Raw genomic sequence first — 13203 nt, 5'->3', positions numbered from 1 at the left:
TTCAAGTATTTCAATCAAAGGCTGAAATAAAGCTGAGCATAGTTATCCAGGATATCCCCTGATGTATACAGTCACCTCCTCCTCCTCTTAATAGGCATTCTTAAATTATGAATTAAGATGACTATACTATTTGCATTAAGAAATTTCCCCATCTTATGCACGTCTGTTATATTTTATTTCTCTACTTTAACAAAGGAAGCATGCAATTCCTTAAAAATAACTGAAGTCTTATTAACTCATTTTATAATCTGTATTTTAGTGTAGCACTCCCAATAGCATCTATTTACCATTTATAATTTTTTCATCTACAAAATTTTATTATTTCTAGCAGGAAAGGCAAAGACTTGATTACTTACACATCAAGCTTTTGTTGTACTGTTCCTCACTTTTCTATTTAATAACATCTTACTGTAAGATCCTTTTTAAAAATTTCCCTCTATGCTGCTGCAGTATGTATGTTTTATAGTTTCCTGTTTACAGCATATAACACAAGCAGCTATAGGATTGTGCTGCTCTTCAAACTGTGCCACATTTTATTATTCTGCCAACTCTGTCTTTAAGCAAATACTGATAAGATAATTATGTATTTCATATTGAAATTTGCATACTTGGTGTAAAGAAATCTCTTTTTTGCCTTTTTTTTTTGCTGTTTCAATGGTGACTGCATTTCTCAAATGCATTAGTTATTTAAAATAACCTTCCCCTTTAACTGACACATCCACTCCAAGGAACAGAATGGGAACTGCTGTGAAGCCTGAACAATGCTCACGTCTTAAGGGGCAGTTCTGAAAAGCTGGGTCCCAGGGAGAACTCAACCATTTAATCACAACTCCACAAAGGTGACACCAGATTTGGGGGTGTCCAGCAGCGTCTGTGCACAGGAGCAAAGCCTGGCAGGCACCTGCCAAAGGCTGCAGGGGACATCCTCAAACAGAGCATCCAGCACAAGCTCCCAGGCAAAGAAATGAGAGGCTGTTGCTTGACCACATGGGAATATTTTCTGCAGAAAACAGTCCTTGCACTATTTAGGCACAAAGACATCTCTCTGGAGTCTGACAATTGACTGCTATCTATTCCAAAAGGAATTATCAAGAACTACCTTGAAAAGATATGTCACAGATCATAAAACAGGTACACATTCTCCTGAATTACCTTGAAGTTGTCTTCAGGAGACATTCTACCAAACCATCTTGAAGTTGTCCTCAAGACTGTGTCCAACCCTACCTATTTTTCCACTGACAACTGGATATAAACACCAATTGTGAACTGTGAACTTCCTTTTAAAGGTAGGTTTTATATTAAAGGCAAAAGCCTCTGTCCAATAAAATCTGCTGTACGTTTATGTATGGACACAGATACATCATTGCACAACTCTGCAATTAAATTATAGCAGATGAGTGCTGCAGAACCTAGTTCCTGCAAATCTCATAATTTATTACCTGGTTTGAGGTAAAAAATTGAGACATCCTCCTGTAGTTCATGTCACTACAAAAGATATACTAGAGCTGTGTTTCTATCCATTAAAAAATGGGCAGACAGCTTTTAAGTAAAGTTTTTGTCAGCTGAAATTCATTTCCCAACACTCAATGGAACTTCCAATACTTTTGTTTCCATCAATTTTGATATTTAGACTGTTTTTCTCCATTTCAAATAATGTCTTTTAGTTAAACAACTTTTATTTTTAAAAATAAAACTAATTATCTTTTTAAATTTTGTTTAAATAATGTGGTTTACTTACATTAACAGCATGAGTCAAATTATTTGAATTAGTTAAAAGCAAAATCTTAATGTTCAACCCTTTAACAAATAAACACATCTAATCTGAAATCGCTAACATTTGCACTGGGCATAAGAAGCTTTATGTCTTACTCCATCAGTAACAGGCTTACTAATAGTACTGAGTATAAATGAAAGTTTCAGTCTTTATGATCTCTCCTGATAAGATGCTGCAGCCAGAATCAACATGTGAGCTTTCATATACTGCAAGGAAAGTAACTGGCGTTTTCTCCAGAGTACTCCAGTGATTCTGGTAAATTAATTTTTATCCTTCCCTCTGCAAAAAAAAAATTCTGAAACTACCTGTCCACTGAAAAGACAGTCTCTCCAAATAATGGGAGACCACATTACAGAGTTTGTAAGCAGAATTCATTACTGGGCAACAGAAAATTGATTACTACCAAATCTCAATAAGACTGAAACAATGCCCAAATTCTAGAGAATGATGAGTTACTTTCTACCTTATGGCAATAAGCAGACAGCTGGGAAGGCTGTTGTTCAAAATCTATGCAGTAATGAACATGAACAGCTGGGAGAAGTTTTAGTTCAAACCAAAAGCAGGTCTACCTGCTCCTGAAACTCAAAGAGTGCAGCTCTTCCCCTCCCTCATGCAGATGCAGTAATTCTGATGAGTGTATCTGCCACCCCAATGCTCACTTCTACCAATGAATCTTTCTGCTTGGTATTTCAAAGGGATTGGTCCCTTTTTCTGTTGGCCTTTTATCCTCTTCCTCATTTCAGATCTTGCTAGAACACTGCGACATGTCTGGAGCTATACTACTTCAGCTGAAATATTTTCTGCAGACTCACAGATAATGCTTATTTGTTACCTATTATTCACATAATTTCAATGAGCAACATAAAAATACCTGTATTCTGCACAAAAGGTACCTGGCAGTTTCTTCCATTGATATAAATTACTTTCTTCAAAGCCTTTTCCATAATCAAAGGTAAAAAGAGAGGAAGAGCATCGATGGCAAGATTTGCACACATTGCAATGCACAAACAAGAAAGACAGAAACTGATTAGCAGAATCTTGTCAGAAAGCCAAAAACAGCAACAGAAGTTAAACAAATGCTAAAGTAAAATTAACCTGTGATTCTACAGAACCTTTCAAAATCTACTGTAAGCAACTAAAGAACTACTGTGATAAAAGCATTTCCTGAAAAATCGTCAAACACTGTCAATCTCTGTCAACACCATGTCCAGAAATGGGTACTGGTGTGCTCTCTCCCTCCTCCCTCACAGTCCCAATGGGCCAAAGAACTGCCTCCCTCCCACTGCCTTGACCACACATATGTTGAAAGATGCCCAAGATTCTGTTTAGTTTCGTTATCTCATCTACTCATTAATACCTATGGCAACAAACTCTAGGGGATGGGTCACTGTTTTACCACAATTACAGCAGTCACCATCAGACTGGACCAACCCTTGTGGCTCCTTCCCCAACAGTGCCAGGTCACAAGAATTACTGAGAAACACTGTCTGCTTCCTGGAAGGGGAACAGTTGCACAGGTGAAAGGAAGCCTCTCCTCTACATCATTACAACTCATAAATTAAACCAACTTTATCTTAGAGAAGCAAACACATCTAGATTCTATTTGATTGAGAATAAGATCAGGCCCCACACTCATAACAGATGCTTAACATTTGTGGAGACCTTCCTTTCCATCCACTTCTTGAACGGGGGGACAGGGCAGAGGAACACTGCTGGGGTGTAAAAGTGGGAAGGGAGCTCTTGCTTTTGCCAGTTTACAGGAGAGCATAAATCTATTCCCAGCTCTAAAGATTAAATAATCAGACTAAATTATAAACTTAGCTCATTCTGCCAGCATTGGTGAGAAATCAGTGAGGAAAAAAAAACTAGCAACAAAAGAAAACAGAATATATTGTCCAACCCATGATATACAAAGCCACTTCCATGCAATTCTTTAATTTAGCTTCTGGCTAATCATTTTCCATCTGCCATCCCCATAATCTTTAGGAAGAAAAAGAGGGAGGACCTTAAATGAGCCATAATGCATTTTCCTCCTGTTGGCAAGATGAAAATCCATCTCTCCTCTCTCACAGAAGGGAGAGAGAAAGGGAAATATATTTCCAGTTCAGAGATGAAAATTTCAACTTTTTCCCTTTTAAAAGATAAAGATATAAAAGAAAACACTTGTATAAAAAAAAAAAAAATATTTTCTCCGGGAATTGCTGTTGGTTTTTCTTAGGATTATTCACTTCCTTTTATCATTCTTTCTGGGGGAAGGAAAGGGAAGAGATGAGTGTTACTCATGATTTTGACAGCACTTCATATACAATCAATTTCATTCTTTTCTTGCAGTTCTTGATTCACAAAGCAGCATTATGGCATCATTCTTGTGCATTAGCTTGGAAGAGAAAAGAGAAGACTGCAGACACGGCTTGTTCCTTGCCCATGGCTCCAGGAGTGACATGCTGCCCAATAGCAGAAGCTGAGCAGAAAATAGAATTGAAGTGGTAGTAGACAGGTGAGTGCTCACAGGAATACCACTGACATACTGTGCCTACACCAGAGACCCACAGGCACTTATATAGATAATCAGAGGTATCTATATAACAAAGTAGGTGTGGGTGCAGAGAAAAAAACATGTCACTTCATTCAGTTACTCACTATTTTCATACCACAAAGGGTTTTTTGTATTTTTCATAGGTTGAAAATGAAACTCTTGGAAGTTAATGATCAGGTTTTATTCCTAACACGCTAGAGACTGGGTTAATAGCATGTCTCTTAAGATACTCATTTATCCTATAATAAACTAACTATGCTTCTTTACATTATCTGCTCAAAAATTGCGGTTTCATCACATTTCTTCATTTCATCTCTTACTTTGGACACCTCCTACTTTGTATTTTCTTTGTTTATTCTCATTTTGCCATTCATTTATTGCCTAACTTCTTTATCTGTTCCTTACTCACAAAACCAGAGAACACCAAATATATATATATCTTTGTGTCCCTTTTCCTGACCATCTCCTTGATGCCTCCTTTCCTTCTTCCTTTATTTTATGACTCATCTCCATGGAGGAAGAGCTACCATCCCATAAAATGAGGGGGTTCTGCAAATGTTTCTCACCTCTGAAAGGAGAGCTTCCAGGAAAATAATTTTATTAACACTTTCTCCTCTAAAGGAACTCCATGGCATGTTCTTCTGCCATACACTAATTAAGAAGCAGCAGGGACAAACCTCCTTGTGAACGGCTTAATTGAGACAACTTCCTGTAGCAAGAGTAGAGATAACCACCAATGATGCTATAGCTCATCTTATCATTGGTGAAATGAGGAAAAAAAGAGTGACAAAGCAGTGGCAAGTATGAAAAGGGGAAATCTTGCCATACCAGCACACCAGAACAAGGGCTGGTATTACACTCATTCACCCTTCAGCAACTCCTCCTCATTGCTTTTGCTTCACACGACCACCAAATGACATCAGTGGTACTTTTTGTAGGGGGTGAGACAGTTCTGCTACCAGAATAAGGACTCTTTCAGTTCTCCTACAGCCCAGCCACAAAGGACTCAGTTCCTAAAGGCTTCTCTCAGACTCCCACAGCAGCACCCACACTGGCACAACACAATTTAGCTCCCCCAGCTTCTACTGAATTGCCAAAAGTCATATGAAAAAGAAACAACTTTGCCCCTGATTGACTCGGTCTTGGAGCTTTCTTTTTCCTGCAAGTGTTAGTAAGGGAAAAATTAAATTCTGAAGCTAATTTGTAGATCTGTCTGCCTACATGCCTTTTCTTTTTACAGTGTGGATTTTTGAGGTTTGGGATTTTAATTTTTTTTTTAGTAAGACACATTAATGGAGTTCTTCATGTTTTACATAGATGGCAGGTAATAGCAATTTCTAACTATTTCCTGGCTTTTTCCCTCCTGCTCTCATTAAAAGATTTTTTTAACCACATATTTCAATTTATTTTCACAAATTCTTTAAGCAATTATTTCTCCTAATATTATTCTCTGGCAATGAGAAAGCCATTCTAAACGTCAAGACTAAGACAGCTTTCCAGATCTGTATGTGTATTCTAACCCCACTTTATTCCATAATGACATCCTATAGCCTCATTGCTGGAAATGTGCTCCCTGCAGGTGTCCCAATGGGAACTTAACTGCACCTACAACAGTTTACCCCCCTGCCCAGTTATCTTAGACTGCCTTCACATGAACTATAAAAAAAATATTAAATGACATTTGTCATTTACTTCCAGACCAAATGGCCCATCTGAGGTTATATTCCAAAATTAATTCTAATTATGCTTCTGGGAGCACAGTGAGTATCAGCAGAATATCCATTCTGCCTTGCAAGTTAATGATAAATTCCCATCCATTTCTTGACTTTTAAGAACTAAATTTAGCCCTTGAACACTTCCAGGTCACATGAATTTGAGATATGAATTAAATTTTAAATCTGCAATACTTTTTCCTGAGCAACTACGGACAGTGTGACAGGAGTTGAACAAGACTAATGAGAAAAGAGAATAAAGCCAACAGTCCAATTCACTGAGGGCATCTGGGGCAACTGTAGAAAGCTCTCTTCCAATGGACACAGCAGTAAAAGTGATTCCACAAATGTATGTGTATAAATTTATATTCAGTGCTCCCTCACCACAAAAACAAGTAAATCTGTATCTTTTGTTGATATTTATGTCTGTTTTTGTAGGGCTACCAAGAAACCCAGAGCCAGCGCCAAGCAGAACTTGTAAGCATCGTGCTCTGAGACACGTCAGGCTTGTATTTCCCAAAACAAATACTGGTCAAAGCAATGGGAACATTTAGACATTTGCTTTAAAGTGTAGCATCCTTCCACCTGCCAGTGCCGGCCGCAGCAGATCCAATCTAGTTAGCATATTCCTGACAGGCTGATGAGAAAGCTCCTGTCAGACACTGGCCAGCCGGGTGCTGGAGACGAGCGCACAGCCCCAGCTGACTAGTTAGGGAGAGACTGCAGAGGTACAATTACAGAGGCATATGACAAGCTTTCATGCTTGAGTGACTTGAGAACCGATGACATGGCTTTAAACAGCAATCCTTCCTACCTCCGGTCACAAAACAGCAATAAGTCAACTGATGCACTGTTGTAAAATCATGATTTATTCCTTTGCTTTGAATACATGAGAGTGTGGTATGATGTTCTGGTAGACTACCACAGCAGGTGCACTTGGGGCCAAAACATCTAGGGCCTGCCTCCAGCATGCATAAAATCAATGCTGTAGCTCAGCCTTCCTGGGAAAGCCAATCCCAGTACTTTAATAATTCATAGAAAGACTGAATTAAAAAATTATTTGTACTGAAACTCATACAGCTCCATGTAACTAATAAGAATACATGCAGATGCAGTGACGTGTGAGGAAACAGTGCTGTGAAAGAACATACAGCCTGACATTTAGGAAAGGTCTTCCTTTTGCTGCTAAAGTGAAATAACTAACAGCCACCTCCCTTTGTTTCATTCATCCTTTCGCTTAATCCAAAACCACATAATTTGTTTCTCTTTCATAGTTTACTGTTCAAAAGACAGAAATGGTAATTTTTGCTACAAACAGATCTTGCAGAGCATAATCCTCAGGCTAGCTGAATCCATCTCGCTCTAATGCTAAGCCTGAAGCAAGCTGTGAGGTTGGTGATAATCACATTATTAAAGTGGTTGGAAAGTCTAGCTAATAAAAGAATGAACAGTTAGGGCAAATAATGACCCAGAAGCTGCAAAAGAATGGAGTGCTGGAAAGTTTCTACTTGTATCTTGGTAGTAATTGGAAGGACTAGCAGACAAATATCTATACCAAAGAAATTTTTAAAGGGGATAAACCCACAGAAAATCAATTTAAAGGGAGATGCAAAGAAAACACAACTGCAGTATTCTAAAGATGTACATAAAACAAAGCCTGCTTGGCTGAAGTAAAATATAAGCTGAAACACCCTAAAGATGTTGGGCTTTTTTCCTGTTTTTAGGGTTTCTTTTAATTCAGAAATTCTACTCAGCAATTTAAAATAGGCAACCTTATTTCCTTCTGTTTTTTCCTCTACAGTAAACCCTTTTAAATATAGCATCACATTTTGTCCCCTTTATTTCCATACTAGGACTGATCCTTTACTTGAATATAATGGCAGTATGAAATTAATAGGGCAGAAATGACAGACAAAGAGTTCCTGAACATAAGTAAGTGCAGTTTTCCATTCCTGGCCCCCACAAGAAGGGTGAGGAGAAAGTGAGCAAGGCCTTGAATTATGCCTTTTGTTATCAGTCACTGCCCTGAGATAGTGAACCAAAACAGAGCTGATAACTTGAAGGTGACATCACAACCCAGTCTCCATGAACTGACATAAACACTTGATATTCAGTTAACCCTAAAGATAAGACACAACTCCCTTAACAGAAAGTTGTGTTTGACTGCACCTTTTTTGAAAAAATAATCTTTTCTAGTATCAAGCTGTAATTTAGGAATATCAAAACAGGAACTTTGCCACAGAAAGTACCAGTCTGCTGTGTTTTGTATGCAACAGTAAAACAGCACAAAGCTTGCTAAGGGTGATGTCCAAATTCACTCCATTTGCTTACTGTACTAGATCAAGCAATCTCCATGTTAAAGAAGAAACATCTTTTGCCAAAAACATATTCAATCATTCTTGGCAATTCAATTAAATTCTTACAGGCAATACTGGAAAGTGTTTCATTAACTTTTTAAACTATATTGCTCTGTAAAGAAGCAAGCCATGCATCACCCCTGCTCTGCTTATGAAAGAGATGAGCAGGCAGCACTTCTGTGAACTAAAGCTCTTGAGAAGCCAGATATACCTTTGTTCTATCAGAACTCACTAGTGCAAGTGAAAATTAACCAGTCTTGTATCAAAAGTGGATCCAACATGATGTGGCAGTAATTATGTTCAGCTATGAGTTAAATAATGCTAAATAAAGCTGATGAGATCTCTTATTTTGGATTTGACCTGCAAGCTACTATTTACATTCACAGCTTGGGGACACTCTCCAGGACATCCAAACACCACTACAAATGTCTGGAAAGTTACATAAATTATTTTCAAGTGAAGACACCAACAAGATGGCTTTTAATTCATTAAGAGGTTAGGAATCAACAGCCAAAGGTAAATAAATGGAAGTTTCTCACCACCAGAATATTCTATCTGCTGCTGTGTAATGACTTCCAAAGAGAAATCTGATCATTTAAATAAGGTGGTCTAGATCAGCACAGTCTAACTCTGGTACTTCCTCTTGTCACATCACAGCAATAGAGACCAGCTGAGATGTTCAGCCTAACAAAAACAAGTCCTAAGCAGATCCAAATGTAGGCTGAGAGTACAATTCTAAATTGTGTCAAGCAGATGGACACGTGCTCACCTGCAGAATGAATCTTCCATGGGCTCAGAGCTGCCATCAGGATTCCTCTCCTCTCTACTGGAGCAGTAAAACAGGGCTGACTGGGGCATCACTGGAGCTGAGGTTTTCTAATGGTGTATCTCTTCCTTTTTTACCCCGTTTTTTTTTTTTTTTTCCCTTTAAATATAGCAAGCTGTGTTTCAGACCAGCAAAGTGAAAAAAAATTCTGATTCCACAGTTTTGCTACATCATGTGAGCTTCTGCCAAGACAGGTTCTTTGAAAGGGCTTTCCCTTCAAAATCCATATGCCCATTCAGGTCTTACTACTATGTTGTGATGCACAATTCCTTCCCTATCCATTTCAGGAAGGGGAGGGGAGCATGGAGAGAAGAAAAAAAAAAAAAACAAACCTGTAATAAAATATGGAGATTTCCTAAAATACAGAGATTTCCTTAAAAAAAGTAACATCTCTGGTGGTTAAAAAGTCTCTCATAGACTAGTAATGGGAAAATTGTCTGAATTAATGTAGTATTGATTTTGCTAGTTTTTAGTTGTTCATGTGGCCTCTGCTTACAAGATCCCATGTTTGCTTCACTCCAGTCCCCAGGAGTGACTTTCCTCCACACCCTGCAGAGCACTGGGCAAGTGCTGCCTTTGTGCACTGCCCTAACTGCAGTGCTGGTCACAGATCCAGGGACCCAACACCATGCTGTTTAAAAAAATAATAAGGCACTTAAATAATTGCTACTGCACTGAGAACTGTAAAACCTGTCAGCCTTTTACAGCAATTCTGAACCTTCTCTATCTTCAATTTATTTTTGACTCAAAAAAATGGAAAGCATTTTTAAACATTATTTATAAGTAAAGAATACTCACTCCTTACAGCACCTGCAAGTCTTTGAAAACAGTATTTTTTAGTACTATATCCAACATTGTACCCATGTGTTCATTTATTTGGTAGTGCAATTAGCAGTGCTAGAAATACAGAATTGATTTTCCACCACAGAGAGCATATTAAACAATATATTCTGTGCAGCATTCTTCAAAAAAATTTAGGTAACTGTGCTTAATAGGCTAAAGATTCTGCATAAGAATTATATTCTGTGATTAAAACTTGGTTATAAAGTGAGTGTCTTGTACTGATGAAAAACTGACCTGGGAATATTTTCAAAATACAGGGGATTTTAAAAATCTGTAAGATTCTGTGAAGAGTAAAATAAAATGGCATATGAATATTTAGGTATACTTTCCAAACAAAATGCAACATTCTTTTATTAGGCAGCCTAAGCAGGCATAAGGAGGGAAAATAAACATTTTAATGTGGGCAGTAGCTCAAAACCTTTAATTAAAAAACTGCTATTTGGAGTTGTACATTATTGACAGTCTGAAGAGCTGCTCCAAATCAGAGATATTACAGTGTGCACTCCCAAACCACTCTAACAAAGATGAATCTACCTATTACCAGGTTAGGATAGCAGCTATTATTAGGGACCCTTGATTTCTTTCAAGTAGCTCCAATGGAATAAGCCACAAGTGAATAATAAAGATCTTATAATAGCTCTTAAGAATTCTTTTTAGGTTAGAAGGCACAGAAATGAACTCGGGAGAGTTAAAGAACTCTCATCTCCTGATAAGAAAAATAATTAACCTGACTTAATGTATCTGAGTAGGTCTTACATAAATCAGACTTTTGTACTTCAAGAGCCAGACTAAAACCATATATTAGAAGAGTATGTAGATATTGTCTCATAAGTACACATGGAACATATCTAAAACCACAGAGGTCTGCAGGTCATTTTGTGAAATGTTCAATATATCCTACTTAAAAGGAGATGTGTGAAGTACTTACAGTGCTTAGTTTGCTGGAGGTAATAATGATTCGTCTCTCGTGCAACATACTGGCATAAAGTTGCAGCATGTTGTTCACATCCACAGCAACAAAATATTCAGTGAGGTTTCTCTGTTTGAATAAAAAAAGTTAACAATATAGCAACAGTAATAGCTAAGTGGAACATTTGATATATATTACTTGTGAACATTTTTGTCTAATTAGTAGGTGGGGGAAAAAACAACCCCAAACTATTAAAGAAATCCCTTTGCAACAAAATTTGTGCACTTTAAAAATAATTAATTGGGTTTTAAAGAAAACTAAAAGTTAACTGTGGCATAAGTTATTAATGTTTTGCTCATTTCATTTTCATTATGCTTGTGACTTAGATTTTCCCTTTCAAATTTTCAAATTCAAAAAAAATATGAGATTGGGTATTATATCAATATATGATTTTAAGGTGACCATTACTTCCAGCCCAGGAACAGATCTTCCACCACAGTGATAACTGTTCTGCCACAGCTACAGTAATAAAAGGCTCCTTTGCCAGGGTCTCCCAAACTCAACACATTTTATTCCATTTCAAGTACAGCAAAACAGCTTGTTGAACAACACCAAGCTTTTGCTTGAGCTGTGTCTGCCAGGACATCAAACACCCTGCAGAATTGGTGGAAGGTACTGGGTTCTTCCTGCAGCACCCTTTTCACCCCTGGTAAGAATCTCACTGTGGGGTTTAATCAGAAGCAAAGTAACCAGCACTTTCCATTAATAGTTCAGACATCAGAAAAGTGGGGGGGAAAGCGAAAAAGGGTGGGAGTATTCCAGCTGAATGTAACAATTATTTCAGCAGGGCACAGCACCAGAGACACAAAAGTGTCTAGGAAACAGCAAATTTCTGTAAACATTGGAAAACATGTATGAAAATATACTAATACAGCACTTGATATGCAAAATATTGAGTTTCACACATTGATTATCATATCTGCAACCAGAACTGCTATTCATCTCTTCTCAGGGACAACACTGTTACTGAATGTTCCTGTAGAAGTCTATCTATAAGCCCCAGCAGAAGGCCAGACATCAACAGTGGAATTGTACACTAACATTCTATTCTGGATGCGGCCAACACACAGCAGCAAGGTCACCCAGTCCTGAAAAAGCAGCCAGGAAAGATAGGAAGAGCTTCAGAGCGGGGTGACTTCCTTTTTGGATATATTGCAACATTAAAGAAAAAATAAAATTGAAAAGACAAACAAAGATCCAGTGGACAATCCAGTTTCATTCAAATTCATAAACCCATTGTTAAATTCAAGACATGGAGTATTAGAGCTTTTCTTGGTCCACCCTGCATAGAATTTTGGAATAGATAAAAATCAGAGATTTAGGGCTACTGACACTCAGTTTTAGGAAAAAACGTCCGGTCTTTCAAATGTTATTTTTAAGGGGTTGTCAGAGGCTGATGCACAATGAGAATCTCAGTCCAATTTACCCTGGACACCCTCTAACACTGCAGTTGACAATGGTGTGCTGATTCTGTATTGAAAAAGCTGTGTTAAAAAACAGTTCACAATCTTTTACAGACCAATTTATTTTTTGGAGATAGTCACAGTTTATTCTTTGTTATAGTTGAAAAATTACTGGCCCTGAAATAGGTGAACATTACAACAAAATGAAAAAATTAATTTTATTGCTAATTTACTATAATTACCTCATCTCTTTTCTAACTCTCTATCAGTACCTTACTATTCTGATTCATACTGAAAGGATGAGACTTTTATTAGTGGAGTAAAAAGTAATTATAGAAAGGCACCTTAAATTATTTTACCTTTCTCAAACCAGAAAAATAAATCTACACTGGCATCATTGCAAGATCCTTCATCAGCCACATGCCCAGCTAGATGCTTTCCCATATTTTCTTCCATTTAAGCCCACAACACACCTTCTAGCCTCCAAAACTCTACAATATTAGAACACCAAGTTATAAGTTAAGGGATTCCTTAAAAACAGAGGCATCCAAAATATAAGGTGAAACAAATGAAAATATGCATTTAAAAACTAAGCCCTGTCCTGCCCAATGAGCCCTAGCAACAAGTGTCCTCTCCTTTATCCCTCCATCCAGCAACTTTCCCTGGTTTCTTGAGCAGCAACATGGTCGATGTCACCTCCACAGAGTCCATCCCACCAACACAGATGTACCCTCAGGCCTCCCCTCTGCTACCAACACCCTCCTGCTCCTCTCTGCTGGTGT

At 37.8% G+C, this 13203-nt stretch overlaps 1 protein-coding gene across 4 annotated transcripts in view; it reads right to left on the bottom strand.

The window, feature by feature from the left end:
* The window catches only part of DENND1B (DENN domain containing 1B), a 152442-nt gene that overhangs the window by 59228 nt on the left and 80011 nt on the right, over positions 1–13203 (bottom strand). For 2 of the 4 annotated variants that reach the window (XM_077785491.1, XM_077785492.1), the window contains 2 exons: positions 10977–11087; positions 2668–2709 (listed from right to left, as the gene is read on the bottom strand). In XM_077785491.1, the coding sequence (XP_077641617.1) occupies positions 2668–2709; positions 10977–11087 (153 nt within the window). The remainder of the gene's footprint in view (positions 1–2667; positions 2710–10976; positions 11088–13203) is intronic. The other 2 variants (XM_021547477.3, XM_021547487.3) reach the window with 1 other exon arrangement.

Source organism: Lonchura striata, chromosome 9 (assembly GCF_046129695.1).
Source record: "Lonchura striata isolate bLonStr1 chromosome 9, bLonStr1.mat, whole genome shotgun sequence".
Classification (NCBI taxonomy): Eukaryota; Metazoa; Chordata; class Aves; order Passeriformes; family Estrildidae; genus Lonchura; species Lonchura striata.
Note: the sequence above shows the minus strand (reverse complement) of the source record. Positions and strands in the feature narration are given on the sequence as shown.